The sequence below is a fragment of the Podarcis filfolensis genome (genome assembly GCF_964270895.1).
Source record: "Podarcis filfolensis genome assembly, chromosome: 13".
Lineage (NCBI taxonomy): Eukaryota > Metazoa > Chordata > Lepidosauria > Squamata > Lacertidae > Podarcis > Podarcis filfolensis.
In genome coordinates this window covers 18395466-18415863 of record NC_139615.1, presented here as the reverse complement: position 1 = coordinate 18415863, position 20398 = coordinate 18395466, and the positions used below count along the sequence as shown (strand labels likewise).

Genomic DNA, 20398 nt, shown 5'->3' with positions numbered 1-20398 from the left:
AGAAAAGGCAGACGGAGGAGGCGACGGAGACGGAGGAGGCGGCGGGCGCCATTTTGGAAAAGCGAGAGGCTCCTTCTCCGGCTTTTTTGCCAGCGCGGAGACCCAACGGCCTTGCAGCGCTTCCCGCTTCTCGCTGCGGCGCCGGAAGGAGAACAACGACGACAACAAATAACCCCTGAAAAGCCACCTCACTTCGCCTCCCGTCGCCTCCACAGCAGCGGCGAGGCCGAGAGAGCCGCTTCCACCCTTTATTTTTTTCCCTCCGCCCTGTTAGGCTGAGGGGTGAGAGGAAGGGGGGGAGGGGGTGAGACCCGGATGAGGGAAGAAACGGCCGACTGAGGGAGGCAGGACGAGGCCGAGCGGAGTCGGGGAGAACGAGGTTGGCCTGCGGTGGGCAGGCCGGGAGGGGGACCCCTGAGTTTTGTGGGGGGCTGCCAGTTGGCCGTGGGAGGGGACACAAGGGCAGGGGGTATCCTTCGCCAGGGAGAGGAGGGGGCGTTGGTGGAGACTTGGGTGGGGCGGGGTAGGAGAGAAAATACTCTTAACTTGGGGTACTGTTTTTAAAAAACAGCCGGGGGGTACACAGGATATTAGACCCCGGGGTTGAGGGGGCAGGGCGCCTCTGCAGATCACAGCTCCTGTTACTGGGAGGGGGCTTCAGAGGGAGATCCCCTGACCTTTCACTCTTGAGGATTTTGGCATTTCGGGAGCCTCATTCCTTGCCCCCTCCTCTCGCCCTGTCCTGGGCGCCCGAGAAGTGGGCGTCGAGGGTGCCCAAGGGGCGTCCCCAGGTGGCGGCGGTGCCTCGAGCGGGATGTTCATCTCGCCCAGTTAACTTCCTTTGTTTGGCCTCTACTTGTGGAAAAGAAGAAGAAGAAAAGGGGGCGGGCAGTCGCTCCAACAGAAGGTCGCCGGGGGAAGGATTGGTTTCGGCTGCCGGTTCCACGGACCTGAGGATGGCTGCCAATCTAGGCGACCAGCGTGCCTCGGAATGGTGATTGCAGCGGTTTATTTTAACTTGGTCGGTGGGGTGTCATTAAAAGAGGAATTTGGGATGCGCCGAGTGGTTTTAAAATGCAGAAGGTTGTCCACTGTACTTCTGGCAACCTGATCTGCATTTGCTTCCTCATTCTGTGCTCATAACAATGTTGCTGTGTGGCAGGAATAATACGAAGCCAGCTTTTCCAGGCTGTAACACAAGCTGTTATCTCTCATAACCTAAAAGGGCTAGGAATTTGTTGCTGTTAAATGATATCAACTCACCAGATGAGTGTGACTAAGGAAATACATTTGTTTTTAACACTGAAATTCCATGTGCCTAAAATTCAAACCCAGAGAAAATTTACCTTCTCTCCCCTCCCCCCCAAAAAAAAATCTCAGGAGGACTAGGGAAGACCCCTCCTGGATACCTCTGAGTGCCACTGCTAGTTAGCACTGAGCTTGACGGGCCAGTGGTCTGGTTCAATGTAAGGCTGTATTATAGGTTCAAGCATCAGGTGGAGGAGCAAATTGAGATCAGTTTTTATGTAGCTGGATAGGCTTGTGGAGGAAAGAAGAGATACTGATCAGAGCTCAGTAGGGTTAGGTCTCTCGCATATGAAAGCTTACAGCTATAACAGCTTTCTGGATGAAGGTAAAGTCTGATGTCTTGGCTCAATATTGATGGCCCTGGTTCTGTAGAATGAGAAATCAAGTTTAATCCCACAAAATTATGTGTCACATAACAGGAAATTGAAGTGAAACCCAAATACTGTGTACCAAATTTGTTGGCTAGCCAGTGCAGAAGAGATGCATCTAGCATAGATGTTTTGACAGGTAACTGCCTGCTATCATCTCATAGGGGAAATGTGGATGTCTTAAGAGATAGGACCAGTGGCCAGCTATAACAGCAGTAGAGTTGTATTGAGGACACATGCCAAACTAAACATGTTTTTGAGACTTTGGTCACTGAGATCATAATTTCACCTTGTGACATCATAATGGCAATGATTTCACAAGTCTGCTGGTCTTGCAGAGTTGACTATAACAGGACATTCAGGAGGAAGGAAAGTGAGACCAGAGTGTCAAATGTATAGTACTTACCTTTTTCAAGCCTCTGCTTTTCCATTAGTCATCAAATGTGGGTGAGTGTTGCATTTCCTCTGCAGAAAATTGTCCCTGGGGCAATAAAAAAAAAGCTTTGTTATCATTTTCATTAAGTAAGGTTCTTTACGTTTTTGGGACAAGTTCTGTTCTTGAGTTGTTTGTGTTTTTTTCCTTTTAATCGGCATTGTAACCATTCTTGAGAACTTGGTTATAGAGCAGCATATAAATTCCTGTACTAAATGAATGTTTTCTTTAAGTATTTCTAGGCTACTTTTTGTGCCTGTGGGCCTTCAGAGCATCTAACAAATTTAGAACTGATTGAAAGTCAAATGCAAAAAAACAAACAAATCAAACAAACCAACAGCAGAAAAGCTGGCTTATTTTATTCTACTTTGGAGACAAAGCTTGTCTCCCAAACTGTTGCTGGACTACAGCTTCCATTGTCTCTTACTATTGGTCATGCTGGTTTAGACTGATAGGAGTTGAAGTTCAGTAACATCTGGAAGACCATAGGTTAGCCACCCGCTTTCTAAATGAATAAAGATCTAGTGGTGGTTTTGAGCAGAAAAAAATAACATGGTTAAGGCAAGCTTCACAGCAACTTGCCCAGTTGCTAGGATTACCAGTTGAATGGTTGTTGTCTGTTGGCAACTAATTATTTGATCACAGTCAGATAAAGCCTAAGTTGGCACTATGTAGGAATCACCTTTTATTATTGTGTCACCTATTAGCAAAGCCTGGGAGTGAGGGAGCTTACCCATCTTTAATCTGCCATAAGTGTAGCCATCTTCAAACAGGAACATAGTCATCACTGGCAAAGGTAGCACCCTTGGATCACCAGTAATTTCAACTTGTTTGTAGCAGAGACCAGTCTGCCTACTTTGTGTGATTGGCTGTCTGCTCTGTCAAGCTCCTGTGTGAGAGAGGTCTAGAGTCTAGAAACTTGTTCACACTTATTGTGGAACAATAACCTATTAACTAATTTGTTTCTGTAATTAGTATATATGCCAACTTTATGGACAACTTAAGGGGTTTTTTTGTTCTAATACAGTTAATGTTTAAAAAATATATGCCCATTTTTTGCAAATACTTCACCAATCAGTTCACCCGGATCTTTTTGCACTGATCAAATGCCCAGCCTTACTTTGGGGAGCAAGAGTGGTCTCAAGGGAACCAAGTAGAAGGACACAAAACCTGGTGTGCTTGTGCGTAGGCTACAAATGGTCAACATAGAAATATGAGATTGCAGGCTAGTAGCTTTTATGGAGCTCATTTCAAGGTTGAGAGTTGTCCTGAAAATAAACAAAACAAAGACTTTGCCTGATCTTGCATAGTGATTATTTACAAGTAATCCTGGTTCAGATTAGGATATAAATTGTCTCAAATTCGGGGGGGGGGGGGGGAGAGCGGGAGCACAAGGCTTTCAGAAGGGAGGAAACAGAGGAAACAGCTGTCCTCCGGTGTCCGTTTTTTCTGCATTTGCTGCTTCAGTTATCAGTCCTTGAACTGGTTTGATGTCACAAAGGGCCTCTATTGGCCTTGTGAGTCAGCTACCTGGCTGCATGTGGTGCCTTCTGTTGCCAGGGCCCTTTAGCTGCCGTTGATTTGAAGGGGCTTAAGTCAGCCGTGGGACGCGGGTGGCGCTGTGGGTAAAACCTCATTGCCTAGGACTTGCCGATCGCATGGTTGGCAGTTCGAATCCCCGCGGCGGGGTGAGCTCCCGTCTTTCGGTCCCAGCTCCTGCCCACCTAGCAGTTCGAAAGCACCCCTAAGTGCAAGTAGATAAATAGGTACCGCTTTATAGCGGGAAGGTAAACGGCGTTTCCATGTGCTGCGCTGGTGCTGGCTTGCCAGAGCAGCTTCGTCACACTGGCCACGTGACCCGGAAGTGTCTTCGGACAGCGCTGGCTCCCGGCCTCTTAAGTGAGATTAGCGCACAACCCTAGAGTCGTACATGACTGGCCCGTACGGGCAGGGGTACCTTTACCTTGTAAGTCAGCCTTGGTCTAAATTAGTGAAGAGTTTTGAACACAAAAGGGGAGCCTTTTTAGCCTCCATATATGGGCCACAACTACTGTCATCCTTAACTATTGGCTATGCTGGCTGGGGCTGGTGGGAATTGGGAGTGTGACAACAAATGGAGTGCCACAGGTTCCCCCATCCCGGATTTAGAAGGCCTTAAACTTCAGTGTTGACGCTTCTGATGGGTGGCAATGTGCCATGAGCATCCTGGTCACACCTTCTGGATGCTGATCAATTGAATGGTTTCAGATGCTTTAGCTGGAAAGGAATAGCTTATAAGGTACTCCTGTGACATGAACCTAGTATAATTTACTTATGTGAGACTCTCTAGCTGTGAATATTTAGAGGATTTGGATCTGGGTTCAACTGATACTGGGTCGCCTTGAGCGTTCAGTCCTGTAAATTCAGAAGAATGATCAAGGAATGGCAAACAGAAACTGAAAACACTGCTCAATTAAATGTTATAATAATAATAATAATAATAATAATAATAATAATAATAATAATAATAGGCTGTGTAATAACTGAGCCTGGAATTCACTAATCTTTCATCCCAATATGTCACCTTGTAGGGCTCCCCAGTACAATCTGGGCAACGGGAGCAGCAGAGAGAATGGAATGGAAGGCCCCATGCATGAGAACCCCGAATGGGAGAAGGCCCGTCAAGCACTAGCTAGCATTAGTAAGGCCAGTGCTGCTGCTGCCTCTGGCAATAACAAAGGTGCCACCAATGGACAGGCTAATGCACAGGTAAGAAGGTTTAATATTTCTTCAGCTGCCTGGAAAGGCATCTTGGAGTAATCCAAGAGGTTGCACAATTCTTTGCCAGTTTTCATACTGTGCAAGTCTGCTTTTGACAAACCTTTGGAAATGTAATCATAACTTGCTAGCTGGAACTCTGCTCAGAAGCCAAAGGGGAGGCTTTGGCCAAGGCTTACAGTAACTGCATGGAAATGAGCATGAATGCTACGAGCGTTTTGTTGGCATGTCTTCCATAGTGTGAAGAGCAGGTTCTTCTTGATTTGGGGAGGATGTAGACTAGGCCAGGAGCCTCAGCTTTCTGGGACAGATTTGGTGTCTGCATTATTGGGACTTTTGATGCCTGGGTAGCATGATTGTATTACTGAACAGACAGACAGACAGACAGACAGACAGACAGACAGACACACAACCAAATCTGTCATTCTGAAACTAAAGTAGTAAGATCCTGGAGTGATTGGACAGCTAGCCTAGCTCCTATTTCAACAAGGTGAAACAAATTCGCGAGCATCCTTTTATGATATATATTTGTGCTCTTTTCTTCTATAGTATGCAGCCCAACAAGGAGAATCCTTGCAGCAGCAACAACAGCAACAGCAGCAATACTACCAGTGGTACCAGCAGTACAACTACCTCTACCCCTATAATTACTATTACCCTATGGTAAGTAACAGCAGCTGGCCAGCCTCCTAAGCTCGCTCCCTCCCAGAACGCCTGCTCATCGTAACTCCATTTCTTTAGTTGAGAGACATCTTCAGCAAGGATCCTAGAATTTCGGAATGGTGGGGGGGGGGGGGCAGGAAGGGAAGGCAGTTCCCACCACATCAGTTGGGCTTCACCTATGCCCTCCCTCCATCCTGTACCAAATCAATAGGGTAATTGCAAAGCAAACTGCGGAGAAGGTGTGCCACAGAAGCATAACTTGCTTCTGGAGCTGTTTATTTCTGAGGTTCAAAGCAATATCGAAGCAAAGAGGTCTTTGGATGTCAACATGGATAGAAAGCTTGTTGAGTGAAACCCTTTGGTTCTGGAGTGCAGGAAAGGCAGGGCAAGAAAAAAAGCCCTCTGTTCAGTCAAGTGAGATTATGGCCACCACTATGAACTGCCGTATAGAAGGCATGGGGAAGTGGCCAACTTTTATATTGCATGTGAAGTGCCTTCTTATGTTGAATAGGTCTCTTCTGATATGATTCCATGGTTTGCCCTCCCACAGAATGTCTACCCTGGGTATGGCTCTCCTGGACAATACGGTGTTCCAGGTTCTTACTCTTCCACAGCATCCCAGCAACCACCAGTTCCTGGACAGCATCAGGGAAACATGAACCAGGTAATGGATACCTAAACTCTATTTAATTTTTTACACTTGCAATTAGATGTCAAAAATTGATTTTACAGAACATTTTATTAAACAAAATTTACAAAATCTTGCCAGGAAAACTTGCATTTTTTTTATAAGCCAGGCAACACTAGAAAGGACAGATAAAAATTTAATTTCTAAGTAATTTCTCCAAATACTGTCTTATCTCTTAATGTAAAGAGCTATTTTAGCTGACGAGGGCTTGGTGGATTACAGAAAGGCTGTTGGATGATCTGTTCTTTCGCTGCCAATAGTAAACAGCTTCTCTGGAAAAGAGGGTGTTGCCTGTATTAAAGGCAGCAGGAGGAAATGAGCTTTAATTCTCTGCCTTCCCATATGTCTAGCCAAACTTGTCTGACTCAGCCAAATTCTTTTGGGTGTGATGCTACCATGGATGTGGGCAAGGCCAGCTCTGTATTGTGCTGTGCAGTTTGTCTGTATGACTTGGGTTTTTGGGCGTTTCAAATTCTTGCTTCAGAAGTTTGCGGTGGTGGTAGTTAATGACTGGAGTGTGATGCAAAAGAAATACAGCACATAGAAACATATCCGTGCAGCCAGGGGCTCAAAACAGATTCTGACTTTCCTTCCCAGTTCTGAGAGGGGATGGAAAAAGGGAGGCCGGGGTTCTAGGTTTTCAGGCAGAAGTGTGAAGCCATGGTGTATTTGACTCCTGCCTGATTTGAGACCTTGCACACTTAATGTTTACTGTCCATGAATGTGGCTTCCAGAGATGGTGATGGTGCCAATCGCCTTCCTTTTTCTCTCAGCCTCCAGTCCCAGGTATGGAAGATGGAGGGATGTCCTACCCAGGCCAACAGCAACAGATGCAAGTCCCCAATCCCCCGCAGTCCCCTATGCAACATCCCAGCCATCCTTCACAACATAGCAACCATCCCATGGGCTCTGGGGGGCAGCAGCAACAGGGGGGGCCTCCTGGAGGGCCGCACTGCCAGCAAAACCAGTCTTCAAACCAGTACAACCAGCAGCAGCATTCCTACCAGGATGCCGCCAAGCCCAAGAAAGGACACCAGCTGTGGAACCGCATGAAACGTGAGTTTCTAAGGGCCAGGGCAGTAGCAGCAGCAGCAAACATGGTGCCCTGCAGATGCTTTGGAAGGCCGCTTCCACCATCCCAGACCCCTGGCTCCACTAAGTGGGGCTGACAGAAGTTCTGGTCCACATCTTTTAGAGTGTTTTTGGCAACCCCTGTGCTAGAGGGGGGGAAAACACGTATCACCAGACTCACATCATAGGTTGAGGGAAGAGAGGATGCTGCAGACATGTGGGTGCTGACCTTCTCCTCTTTGCTGGGTGGTGGGTGCCCCTTATGGACAAGCCTAACAAACGCTAAGAAAGTCAAGCCTTGTCAATTGCTTGAAATGGTACTAGAAGCCACTGAATCCAGCCAAGAATTGTGAACTGTTGAAACCATTTTAGTAAAGTTTTAATATATGGGCTTGGACTCTTGAGAAACACAAGCAGCAGCTTTTATGCATGCATGCATATCGTTACATACCACCTTTCCTCCAAGGAGCTGAGAGTGATGAAAATGGTTCTCCCTCTTCCTGTTTTTCCCTCTCAAAGCAACCCTGTGAGATAGGTTAGGCTGAAAGACGGTGACTGGCCCAAGGTCACCCAGTGATCTTCATAGGGATTTGAATCTAGGCTGTCTCCTGTCTTATTCCAACACTTTTTTAACCACTCCAGCACACTGGTTCACGTGCAGTGTGGATTTCCTACTGCAGCCCCTCGAATCCTCCAAAAAGCTGCTCTTTAGAGTTGGGAGCCTTCTAGACCCGCATGGTTAGTGACATGAGGGAGCTTAGAGGGGAGAATCAGCAAGATAGGGAACCCCCTTGGGCAAGTTGAAGCGCTTCCCAGTAACCCAAAAAGCTCATTGGATCAACATTGAGATAGTTGCACTTAGGTGTTTGATGCAATAAGTTAGCTGTGTCTTTACTCTTGTCTCACTGATTTCAATGGGAAGGAGATTTCTTTTTTCTTATAAAAGACCTGGCACCCAGTCCTGACTAGTTGGGAGTGCTTACTGCATTTCCAAATAGTTAAAATACTCCTTTATTGCTGTGCTTTCACTCAAAGGAACTGCTGTTTCTCTCTAGTTTTACAGAGACGAATGGTACCACTTACTGTCTGTGGCCACAGTAACTAATAAGAGTCTCCGTTATGGCATTTTAAGTCTGTGCCTGGAGGAGGCTGAAGGCCAAATTCCAAAAAAGAATCACCACAAAACCCCTCTCTTTCCCAACAGAAGCACCTGGGTCTGGTGGTCTGAAATTCAACTTACCAAAACGCCCCTTTGTGGTAACAAATCAGAACTTCAACTCCTCAGAGCAACAGCAGCAGCAACAACAACACAGCAACTTTGGTTCCCAGCAGAATTCTGAGAAACGCCACAATCACAGGTGTGCATAAGTTCCTCAGTTTTTCATTATTTATGTTTGGGTGGTAGGCCCTCACACTTCTAGTAAGGGGAAGGAAACTGGGATGGCGGCAAGCAAATCTCTAGGTTGCAGAAATCCCCTTGCCTGTGGCTCTGCTTTCTGGGGGGGGGGGTTAGTGTCAGTGATTGTTCCATATTCCTGGGAATACTTCATTTTCATTTTTGTACGTTTAATAATAATAATAATAATTTTTATTTATACCCCGCCCTCCCCAGCCAAGGCCGGGCTCAGGGCGGCTAACACGTTTCTAGCCTTCTAGTTCTAGGAAGAGGCTGGAAAGCACCTGGTTGCTTGGTTTCAGTGTAGGGTTTCTGGGAGCAAAAATTCTTGCTGCCACTATAATTAAGATTGTGCACTGCTGAGTTTCTTGTAACCCAAGGTTTCTGATTCAGAACAGCAGCTGATGTTCAGCCTGTAGAAATGAAGCACCTTGCTTACTTTGTATCTGTTCACTTCAATCCAGCCCAGATTATTAAATATACCAGTGATTTCCACATCATGGTCATATCTGGTCCCCATTTCACCAACTAGGATGCCATTATGCTAGGAGGGAAGCCTGGGAGCAGTGCTGCCTTTTGCTTGGCCATCGCTGCTCTTGGACTTTTACTATAGTGTCTCACTCTCAAATCCCTAAAGTTCTCACAGCACAGAGGTGTACATGCAAAGATGGGAATCTCTGGTCCGCAGCCTGAATGCAGCCCACTAGGCCTCTCATTCTGGCTTGCTGTACTTTCTCCCCACGCCCTTCCCCTCACTGAGCCTACTTCTGTCCTTCCTTGAGAGCCCCAACTAAGTTCTAGCTGCCACTCCCTCCTTCCTCATTGAGAAGCACTCCAGGCATGCTCTGTAGCCAGGTGTTCTTTGCGGCTAGCCAGCACCTTTCAGTACTAAATGAGAAGATTGCTTAAAGGCTTTTTGTGTTTCATTGCTGAAGCCTCTAAAACATTCATTTCTTTCTGGAGGTTGGTCCATCTCCAGCTGATGCATTCATAGGAAGATGTGTCCTTCAAACTGTTGGTGAGATAGTGTTGAAAGAGCTAAGTTCAGTGAATTTCAAAACGAGTTTGGCTCAGAAGAAATTACCATGCAATATAGATTAGTCTCTTTCATAAAAACTTTGGACCGTGTCGGTAAGTTTCAGAGAGGCCATACCCTGAAGAGTGGCATGAGTCTTGGTGAGGGGTTTCTTTCTGTTTCTGAATGCTGTTTGCTGCTATGTTTGCCAGCCTAAGACAGTTAGACGTAGTCTGAAGGTATATAATAAATAAGATGGTGCTTTCCCAAAACTTTTGCTTTTTCTCTGCTTCCTACTTAAACATGGCAAAAGCCTTCAAAGTGTACTGAAGGCCTAAATAAAGGGCTTAGCATGACCGAGAATATGTTACTGGAGCCTTGAAATATAAATAAAAATTTCCTTGCAGTTCTTCAACGGGGAAGCCAGAAGACTGGCCACCAGACATGAAGGAGTACGTCCAACGCTGCTTCACTGCCTGCGAGTCGGAAGAGGACAAGGACCGCACTGAGAAGCTGCTCAAGGAAGTTCTACAAGCCAGGCTGCAAGATGGCACTGCCTATACCATTGACTGGAGCAGAGAGCCACTTCCAGGGTAAGTAGCTGCAAGGCCAGGCGCGTTACGTAGGATTTCTGATTTCAGACTTGGGAGCACTGATCTTAGTTGTTGCTAGTTTTGCTGTCCCTGCTATTCCGAGTGAGATCCAGGGCGTTTGGAGAGAGGCGTGTTGGGGGCCATGGTTTTTCATGGCAGATTTTCCTTGAAAGGCGCATGTGGGTAAATACTTGATTGCATCCAGAGCACTTATCAGTCCCATGCTTTCTCTGAAGCTTGGGCCGAGACAGCGTGGCTGAAAGTCCCAAGAAGAAACAGCAGCGCTGGGAGGTGTCTTCTCTCCACTCACCACGGAACTCCATGCAGTCCAGCCTTTCCCAGCAGCAGCAGCAGCAGCAGCATCAGGTGCAGCAGCAGCAGCAGCGAAGTGCAGGTGGCAACTCTCAGCCACAGCGTGGAGGAGGTGGAGGGGGAGCGGGGGCTGGTCGGACTCGCGGAAATGGCTTTCCCACCAAGTTCGGAAACCGCAATGTCTTCATGAAGGATAACAGTTCATCCTCAAGTGTTGATTCACGTTCCAGGTCACGTTCCTCGTCACGGTCTCCCAGCCGCCACTTCCGACGGAGGTAAGTAAAAGAAGCAAAATGGGAACAGAGACTGTTTCTTGGGCTCTCCCTAGAGAGCCAGTGTGGTGTAGTGGTTAAGAGCGGTAGTCTTGCAATCTGGGGAACCGGGTTCGCGTCTCCGCTCCTCCACATGCAGCTTCTGGGTGACCTTGGGCCAGTCACACTTCTCTGAAGTCTCTCAGCCCCACCCACCTCACAGTGTGTTGTGGGGGAGGAAGGGAAAGGAGAATGTTAGCCGCTTTGAGACTCCTTCGGGTAGTGATAAAACGGGATATCAAATCCAAACTCTTCTTAGCTTGCACCAGGTCATTAAGGGGTGTGTTGGTTAAGTGGCATATACTGAACATCAACAGAATTGTATTCGGTGTAAGAGCTAGAAAATTTAAAAGGAAAATTAGCTCGGCTAATTTGTAAACCAGGTTATTTTATGATTGTACAAACAGCCTTAAGGTTCGCAAGAGCTAGTGGGGCAGGTGTAACATGAAGCTGATTACAATTTAGGACCTTGTCTTGCATAGAAGAGTTAAGAGATGAAACACTTTAACTTTCCTTCTCCCTCTCTCAAAATAGTGATTCTGATTCAGACAGTTCCTATTCAGGCACCGAGTGTCGCTTGGGTGGCCGCAGGAACACCCAGAAGAACCGGGGTCGTGGAGGCCACATGGAACGAGGCCGGATGAGAGCTCAGCGGGGGAAAAGGTAGGTTGGCTGGGTGGAAAACCAAAGTTCAACATATTCATTGGCTTCTTGCATGTGGTTTTTAGATTAGTGAGTGAAAGACCATGAGAGCAGGAGCAGCTGTGAGGGGTTACTATGTTCTGTCTGATCCACAGAGGACCTGGGTATTTCCCATGAATAGCATTTCCTTCCTCAGGGGCGACCCTTTCTTTTTGGTCTCTGCAGGCATGATCAGGGCCCTTCCAAGCGCAACCGGAAGCGCAACACCATGGACTATGAAGATCCTGAGAAAGAGTTCAAGAAGGAGCGGCGGGCAGCCCGCTTCCAGCATGCGAGCCTTTTCAAAAAACTGCGCCTGGAGCCCCTCATTTTGCAGATCAATAGCCTTGACAGCACTGGCTCTGATGGACTCGACTGGAACGAACTGAAAATTGTGGGCACCTGCCAGGAGATCACCAAACATTACCTGCGTCTCACTTGTGCACCGGACCCCTCTACTGTCCGGCCTGTGTCTGTGAGTAACCCTAGGCAGTGGAGTCTTATCCAAGAGCTTGCGCCTTCCTGTTGTTGCACCCGGACATACTACCTTTCTGTGTTCGCTTCTGGGCAACGGCTACTGATAGAATGATAAGGGGCAGCTGTTGTGCCTGCAGAATCTTTTCCTGGTGCCCACAGGGGCTCCTCCCCTTCCTAAAATTAGGCTTGGAAGAAGCATTTTATTTTATTTTAGCTAATAGAGTAGGTTGTGATGTGTATGTATATGGTACAGGAGCCCACAGGCCAAAGAGTGGCAAATGGAAACATACAACATACTGATGGCAGGATGAGATTGACCAGGATGCACATATTTTTGTAAGGAGCAAAGTACTGTTTTATTGAATAGGAACTGTGTTTACCAATAGCTGCCTTGATTATGATGGTTATTAATTTGAATGGAAAGTGTGAAATAAAAGTGCTACAATAAAGAAGCATGCTGGCCTGGGAAGGGGGGAACCCTGTATTAAAACTCAGTGATGCCAGGTGCTGCAGCCTTGTTAGCAATAGCCATTGCTTTCTCACTCAGCCACCACTCAGCATCCTACCCGCTCCTATTCCAAAGGTGTTTCTCCAAGGCTGAGCAGCTTTGTCAGCTAATGCTTGGCAGAAATCACTTTAACTTAACCTTTTCTTTTATTTTTCTCCCAGGTGCTTAAAAAATCATTGACCATGGTGAAATCTCACTGGAAAGAGAAGCAAGATTATGCCTATGCTTGTGAGCAGATGAAATCCATACGGCAAGATCTCACTGTAAGCTTTCTTGAGGCACTGAATGGCAAGAGTTGGTGAGGGTAGAGGGTTTTGCCCTGACTGTAATAGACTTGGCTAGACAAGAGAGCTTCATCTATTGACTTGCTTCTTCCCAACAGAACTTGTAATTACCAGTTATTTTGGCAAGGGAATTGATACATTTGAATTATCAATAATGGGTGTCATGTCTCCTGATTAGCACATGTGTATTTGTAGGTTTTTTGTGGGTGTTTGTTTGTTTGTTTGTTTGTTTTGGTGCAAGCATGAAACTTGGTACCGAATATAGTTTGGTGTCCTGAGTTTCTGCTTCTCTCTCTCTCTTTTAAATAAAACTAGATCTGGAAGTGCTGGCAATGAGATTTTTAGTGAAATTATCAGAAACCAGAGGTGGAAAGAGCAGCTTTCCGCAAATAGCTGGACTGTTGCTTCAGTGCCTTGGAAGTGTGCAATTTATGCAAGTCACAGAGGTCAACCCAATTCTGTGCAAGAAAAGCTGTATTTCTGCAATTCAATGTTTATGAGTGTTTCGGAACACTTAAATTAGGCAACTTTTTGTGTTCCTATGGCTTTTAACACATGTGCCCTTTGTGAACTGCTGTGTTACTTTATGGCAGGCATATTCAAAGTCTGTTTCAGGGGCCTAATCTGGCTTGTTGGTCGGTTTAATCTGGCCCCTGGGGCAGTTTATTTTCTGGGGTAAAATCCTAAAAAAAACCTCAACAACTTCACTCCTAAAAAAAAGTTGGCCCTTTGGTCGGCCCTCATTGCCCTTCACTTCATCAAATCTGGGCCTCTTTGAAAAAAGAGTTTGAGTTATCAGAACACTTTTATGCTCTTACTTTGTAATTTCTGCTTCTGGATTGGTTACTGCCCATATCCGTGAATCATGCAAGAACAAGGAAGGGAAGATCAGATTGTCATCAATGCCTTGTAGAAACTTCTATTTGCCAAGGGGTGGTGTTAGGAGAGCATTTTATGCATGGCCAACAAAGTCTCTCCACCTATTGCAGGAGGCTGAGACATGTCTCCTAAACTTGATAGCTTCAGAAGCAGCCTGCACTTCATTTATCCACGTATATTCCAAACCTTCCTTTCACTGTGGGAAAACAGAAAGGAATTCAGCCATTGATGAGTATGTAAATACTTACTGACCTATAACTGCTTGCTAACCCTCTCTCTTGCCCTGCTTAGGTTCAGGGAATTCGTACAGAATTCACTGTGGAGGTCTATGAAACCCATGCCAGGATAGCACTGGAGAAGGTAAGAGCCAATGGGATGTCACAGCTAGAACAGGGGAGATCCAGGTTCAGATCCTTCCTCAGTCATGAAGCTCACTGGGTCATCTTGGGCCAACCACCGTCTTGTAGCTTAGCCTACCTCACAGGGTTGCTATGAGGAGAAAAGGTGGGAGAACCATGTACATAACCTTTAGGTCGAAGCAATCACCCGACCCAGAACTAATTAGCTTCAACAAGATTGCTTCATGGCATTTCTTCAGACCATGTCCCAGGAAATGTGTTGCTTGCCCTTCTCAGTAAAGAAGAACTATAGTGGCTACCACCCTTTGTCAGATGCACCAAGGTATTCTCAAACTAGAGAATCCCTGCTTTTCCTTTTGCATTTTAGTAAGGAAAAAAAATCAGTGTATGTCACTTTGTAACCGTGGAGAACTTTATAAATCTGCCTGTAGTTTCTTGCACCTATTTAAAAACAAGAAGATGCCTTGGGGAAGGACATAGGTGCCTTGTTCTCCTAGTTAATGTGTTGCCAGCTTAGTGCTCATGATTACACATGTAGAGACCTTCTCTGGCACCCACAGGGTCCTGTCCTCTGCTCTCTCACGCCAAAATCAGGTTTGAAAGAAGCCTTAGTGAGCCAATGGAAGCCTTTTACACATAGAATTGTGGGGCAGGGGGCAGTTGGGGGTTTACAGCTGGGGAAAGGAGAAATGTTGTGCAGGTGGGGTGCCCATGGCAGTCTCCAGTTTGCAGATGTGCCCAAGAGCCCAAAAACATTATAACTCCTGGCCTATCCTCTGCCTTTTTCCTATCTCCTTCACCTGTCACATACTGATTGTTTCCCAGTTTGTTTCATAAAATATTTGTAAACTGAATTATATCTAGAACTTGCTGCACGCAGAACTTGAGGGAGGCAGGCACAGGTGTGTCAGAGTTCCTAACGCAGGTAGCCCTTGTGGCACAAAGAGTTTCTCTCTCTTACACTAGCCAGATGAGAACCTGTGAGGATTAAGGGTCCATTCACACATTACACTGGAGGAGGGCGGTGCTAATTCAGGGAAGGCACAGAGCCTTTCTGACTTGGTGAGGGAGCACACAACTGCCAAGTTTGTATCTGGCTCTAGGAGCGGGAGGGGTGAGTGGCAACTTGAAACAGTTCCATAGTAACAGGAGTATCTTCTCTAGGGTGACCATGAGGAGTTCAACCAGTGCCAGACACAGCTGAAGTCACTCTATGCGGAGAACCTCCCTGGGAATGTTGGAGAATTCACTGCTTACCGCATCCTCTATTACATTTTCACAAAAAACTCAGGGGGTGAGTGCTGGTGCTGGGGAGGGGAGGGGTGCATGGGTGGAGAGGAAGACCTGTATGGTCATAGCTTAATTTGAATTGACCCTGCAGCAGTTTTGTGGTGAGGCTGCCCATATTACATGTGAATTGCAATTAGAAAACCAATTCCTGTGCATTGCTGTTTAGCACATTTTTCTTGAAGGGAAGGGGATGCAGGAGTCTCTGGTAGTTCAGGGCTAGTCTGCCGATTTTTGTGGCATTTTGCCCGTGAATGTGTCCTTGTAGCCACTGTGCCCGTAGGCGGAAGATGCAGTCACTACACATTGGACTGTAGTCTGAGACCCATAAAGAATTCCCAGCCCCTGCGCTTCTCTTTCCCACAGCCTGCACCTGCAAAGGCTAGTGTTCTTTCAATCAATGCCAGTCCTAGAAGGATGTCAAGCATATTGCTAAACCTGCTTTCAAAAGACTGTAAAGCAAATAAAGGCTCCAGACTATTGGGAAAGAAGAGCTTAAATTCTTGACCAACTGTGTTAAAAGACTGTGCCAAGCCAAGCAAGCTTAAATGTAGGCGTAAAGAATAGGGAAGGTTATAGCATGCGAATGAGTCTGTTTTCTCCCCTCCAGACATCACTACAGAGCTGGCGTATTTGACGAAAGAGATGAAAGCGGACCCCTGTGTGGCACATGCGCTCGCCTTGCGGGCTGCCTGGGCCCTGTCCAATTACCACCGCTTCTTCTGCCTGTATCGCCAGGCACCCTGCATGTCCGGCTACCTCATTGACAAGTTTGCTGAGCGAGAGAGGAAAACGGCCCTCAAAGCCATGATCAAAACGTATGTGAAGTCAAACCAGACACTCCTGGGGTCAGGGCTGGGGAGATGACTCACACTTGCACCCGTCTCCTGCCTCTCCCCTCTGCCCCAACTCCCTTGTGGAGCAAAGAGGGAGACTTAAGTCCCCTGTAGCTAGAGGCAGGTAAAAGGGGGTTGTGTTTCTGCGACTGTAGCTTAGAGGGCTATGTCTTTCACAGGTAAGTAGGAAGATGGCTTAAGCCACCATTGATCGCTTGGGTTTTAAATAGCAGTTTAGCTGTGAAACACAGACCAGGTTGAGGACCCACCAGGGCTGTTTGGATTCACTTAAGAAATCTAAGTAAATTTAACAGCTGAAGTGCTCATCTTATTTTTACTTGATTCCGGAAATACAGCATTGAGATTTTATTTGGGCGCAAGAAGCAATAAAGAGCCATTGCCCCAGACAAAAAACAAAATTGGTGTATGGGAAAGAAATAATAATTACAGGAGCAAAGCTGTGAGATTTTATTTTTGTTGCTGCTGCTGCATCCCATACCTGAAGAGGGATGGAGGCAGGGTAAGGAATAGGACTGTCCCATGGCACAGTGCCTGCCCTGGTTCAGATAAAGAGAGCTGCACAAGAAGGCAGCCGCTTGCATAGCTATCATTTGTTGGAACTGGAAACTCTGGGCCTCCCTTGGATCTGCATCCGAGCATGGATGCCACTCTGTTGCTTTGAGTGGGATGCAGCCTTGTTGCATCCTGATAGGAAAGGAAATCCGAGTGTGCATTGCACTGAAAGAAGGGCTTGCATAGATGGGTGGTATCTGTGCTCACATACGCTTTGCATGCTCCTTCAGTTTATGCCACAAGCCTTTAAAGTGCCAGGGGTGTCTCTGTCTACAGGGATTTAATAAAATGGTTGTCAGGTCCAAAAGCTTACAAAGCACTGTGGTAATTAGTGGCAGTGGTAACTGCCCATTAGTCCAGAAGTGGCGCTGTGGTCTAAACCACTGAGCCTAGGGCTTGCCAAGCAGAAGGTCGGTTCGAATCCCCGTGACGGGGTGAGCTCCCATTGTTCAGTCCTTGCTCCTGCCAACCTAGCAGTTCAAAAACACATAAAAGTGCAAGTAAATAAATGGGTACCGCTGCAGCAGGAAGGTAAACAGCGTTTCCGTGCGCTGCTCTGGTTTGCCAGAAGCGGCTTAGTCATGCTGGCCACATGACCCGGAATCTGTCTGCGCCGGCTCCCTTGGCCAATAAAGCGAGATGAGCGCCGCAACCCCAGAATCGTCCACGACTGGACCTAATGGTCAGGGGTACCTTTACCCTTACCCAAAAGATAGGAAGCAAAAATAGATGGAGGACTCACAAGGTGACCGTGCCTAGTAAAAGATGCTGAGAGGGCAAAAATGCAGTGCAGCACTTGAGGGTAGAGTAGTTGCTTTGTCCTTACATATATTTTTAGGGAGTTGAAGGAGCAAATTTTAATTATGTGCAAGGTTGTGAACGACTAACAGGATTCCTTAGAACAACAAGTTAGTATGTTTTGTTATAGTGTACTCTTTCCTGCCCCGTTTCCCAAGATCTATTTCTGCGGTGTCACCCTTTTGACGATCGGTACAATATAAAGTCAATTCTACTTCGCCGTAGGAGAGTTCCCTGAAGTGGGTTTCTTCTCCCACTTGCTCCACAGGCACATCTGTGTACATTTTCCTAAGCTTTCCCTTCCACTTGGAGGAGAGCTGATACCTGCCCAATGCCAGTCCTGACTATTCTGCATTTTCAGGATGTGTGGGCGCTTCATCACTAACTTGCTATTTATTTACCAGTACAGTCTGGATGACTCTTTCCTCCCTGCCTTGGGTGTAGCTAGTTGCCTCTCTGTATGTTTATTACCATTGCATTGGGGTGCAGGGGTAGGTTTAGTTTTTGTTTGTCATTCATAGCTTAGGACTTACTGTAACCTGCAGGCCTTCTGAATGTGCTTCTGAGCAAGGATAGAATGCCTCAGTTATTGCAACCAGCCCCATGTCTTCGTAATTAATTCTGTACACACACTCAACTTCATGCCAGCTGAACTTTGGCTCCTCTTCATAAATTAAGCAGCACATTGAAAGCCCATCCCACATGGACCCCTTCTTTTCAAACTCTCCTTAAAAACAACCACGAAGGCTAGGAGGTTAAATACGAAACGCTCTCTAGTGCAGTTTCTTCACGTTGCCAGGGTAGCTAGCGGTAACTAATTGCATACTTAGGGGCAGGATTCTGCTTGTCGTCTTAGCCTGGATTTCATCTGCTGCCTTTTCCCATTCACCAGTGTCTCTTTTTATCTCCCTCAGTTTCCGCCCGGTGCTTCCAGTCTCCTACGTTGTGTCAGAGCTGGCCTTCGAGAGCGAGGAGGAGTGCCAAGCCTTCCTCGCAGCTCTGTCCCTTGTGTATACTAGTCCCGACGCCACCAAGATTGACTGCAAGCAGAGCTTGGCGGTCCTGGCCAATTTCTGAAAGTATAAGGCCCACTTCCCCGCCCTGCCCCGTTTTTAACCTATGTACATATGTATATATATTTATACATATATAAAACCAGATTCAGTTGGCTGCTGTGGGCATGCCGGAACCTAGCTGTGCTGCGCCTCTCCTGCTGTCCACGCCGCACACGGAGAGAAGAGGGGTAAGATCCAAGGACATCGGATGGCGTCTGAGACCACCAGGAACGGAGAAGAGCAGAGAGTTCAGTCTAACGATTGTGTTTTTTGCCAGCAGTGGGGTAGGGAGGTGCTGGGGAATACGTGAGCATCAGTTTATGATCATCTGTTTTTTTCTTCCCCTCGTGTCAAGATGCATGAGAGACCATAGCTGCAAGACCCCACCCATCACTCGTTGGTCAGAAATGGCTGAGATAAAGGGTTGGGGAAAGAAACAGGGATCTCTAAGTGAATCACTGGGAGATGCGGAATTAACTGCTGTCTCCTTGTGTTGCCATCCCTTCACCCTCACAAGAGTGTTCAGGAAGCTAGAATGATTTCTCCCTAAGCTACAGGGGGACCCCTTTGTCCAGATTTTTCTAAAACCACACAAGTATCTTTACAGAGGCGTAATTTCATCTAGATTCCACCTGGGAAAACACTTGAGAAGTCAGCGGTACATGAGAACTAACGGTTCCCTTGTGTAAATATGTGGAATGATGATTTTGTACAGAAGCTACAAGTTGTAAATAATGCTAGGAAAACTCTGTTTTTCTAAGAGGAAAAAAAATCTGTGCTTTTCTACTTTTATAATGATGAGTTTAACAGATGGTTTTCTCTGAAGATGAAAAATCCAGGTTGTTTTGTGTGCGCATTTTGTGTTCTCCATTGTGCTCCTCAAAAACTAACGCTGTCTCAGTTTTTTCCTCTTCCGAGCTACGGCCTGGCTCCAAAAGAGCATGAGAGGGAGAAAGAGAGATGCCACCTCTCCAGCCGATCAAAAAACCAGCCTGAGGGGGAAGAGCAAAGCAAAGCCTGCCTTGGCGTGTTTCCTACCAGTTTCAGTGACTTTTTCCTGTGCAGAGAATGCAAAAGACTTCTTTGTAAATTGCACCTCATTGTGGATGTGGCGACGTAAAGAGAATCAAATCAAGGCAGTAAGAAGGAACCACAGAGGAATTGAATCAACACACAAGATGATCCTTGCAATCTTCTCCTTTTCTATTGTGTTCTGGAGTTGTCATGCTCAGTTTTTTTTTAAATTGATTTATTTATTTTTCTCCCTCTGTCCTCAGTTCTTTACAGGTAAACTCAGAAAATGCACCACCCCATTTCCACTTTTCTTCCTTCACATTGTTTCAATTTTGTTTAAAGTTTTGAAAGATTGTCCAATTGTCTTTCTCCCTTCCCCATTTCTCTCTCTCTCTCCCTTCTTTCCCACCCTTAGTCTCTAGCCTTCTCATAATCCCTTTCCCACCCTCTCTCCTTTTCTCCTTTGCTCTAATTCCTCTTTTCTTTCTCTTTTTATTTTTGAACATGTGTAATTTTGGGATGTTTTGGCTTGGGCTGGATTTTTCAAAGATTCCTTTTTCCTTTACAGAAACCTCTGAATCTTTTTCCAACTGATTAAAGCAAATTTTTGAAAACAAAAATCTGTGTTGGTGTCTAAAATTGAACAGTCTCTAGGAACAAAACACAGGAACAGAGCACATGCAAAGGGAGATTCTAGCTTGTTTTCATCTGCCCCCCAGAAAGTAACAGGCA

The 20398-nt window shown here is 46.4% G+C and overlaps 1 protein-coding gene and 1 long non-coding RNA gene across 5 annotated transcripts; one reads left to right on the top strand and one right to left on the bottom strand.

The window, feature by feature from the left end:
* Position 1: 1 nt before the first annotated feature.
* On the top strand, positions 2–20286 carry LENG8 (leukocyte receptor cluster member 8). 3 transcript variants are annotated; one of them, XR_014540716.1, is made up of 15 exons: positions 2–994; positions 4680–4857; positions 5416–5529; positions 6080–6193; positions 6991–7273; positions 8493–8646; positions 10107–10292; positions 10529–10879; positions 11450–11578; positions 11783–12071; positions 12743–12844; positions 14036–14104; positions 15268–15397; positions 16001–18131; positions 18184–20286. XR_014540716.1 is itself a non-coding variant. In XM_083580165.1 (15 exons), the coding sequence occupies exons 1-15, from the start codon at positions 957–959 to the stop codon at positions 18672–18674; spliced, it is 2508 nt and encodes an 835-aa protein (XP_083436291.1). In that variant the 5' UTR covers positions 6–956; the 3' UTR covers positions 18675–20286. The 3 variants fall into 3 exon arrangements, 2 of the variants coding, with proteins under 2 accessions (XP_083436291.1, XP_083436290.1); XM_083580165.1 differs by having other exon boundaries at positions 6–994; positions 16001–16208; positions 18512–20286; XM_083580164.1 differs by lacking the exon at positions 2–994 and adding an exon at positions 1886–2123 and having other exon boundaries at positions 16001–16208; positions 18512–20286.
* LOC310746458 lies at positions 1510–4055 on the bottom strand. Of its 2 annotated transcripts, none has more exons than XR_014540719.1 (3): positions 2537–4055; positions 2083–2157; positions 1510–1674 (listed from the first exon to the last, which is right to left on the bottom strand). It is a non-coding gene; the product is annotated as an uncharacterized lncRNA (long non-coding RNA). The 2 variants fall into 2 exon arrangements; XR_014540720.1 differs by having other exon boundaries at positions 2843–4027.
* Positions 20287–20398: the final 112 nt, after the last annotated feature.

Excerpts from the sequence above, each read along its gene's own strand:
- LENG8 (XM_083580164.1), top strand. The coding sequence starts at position 2,068 with ATGTATAGTACTTACCTTTTTCAAGCCTCTGCTTTTCCATTAGTCATC. Across the intron at positions 5,530-6,079 it reads ATAATTACTATTACCCTATG|AATGTCTACCCTGGGTATGG; the intron begins GTAAGTAACAGC and ends GCCCTCCCACAG. Across the intron at positions 14,105-15,267 it reads CCAGGATAGCACTGGAGAAG|GGTGACCATGAGGAGTTCAA; the intron begins GTAAGAGCCAAT and ends TATCTTCTCTAG.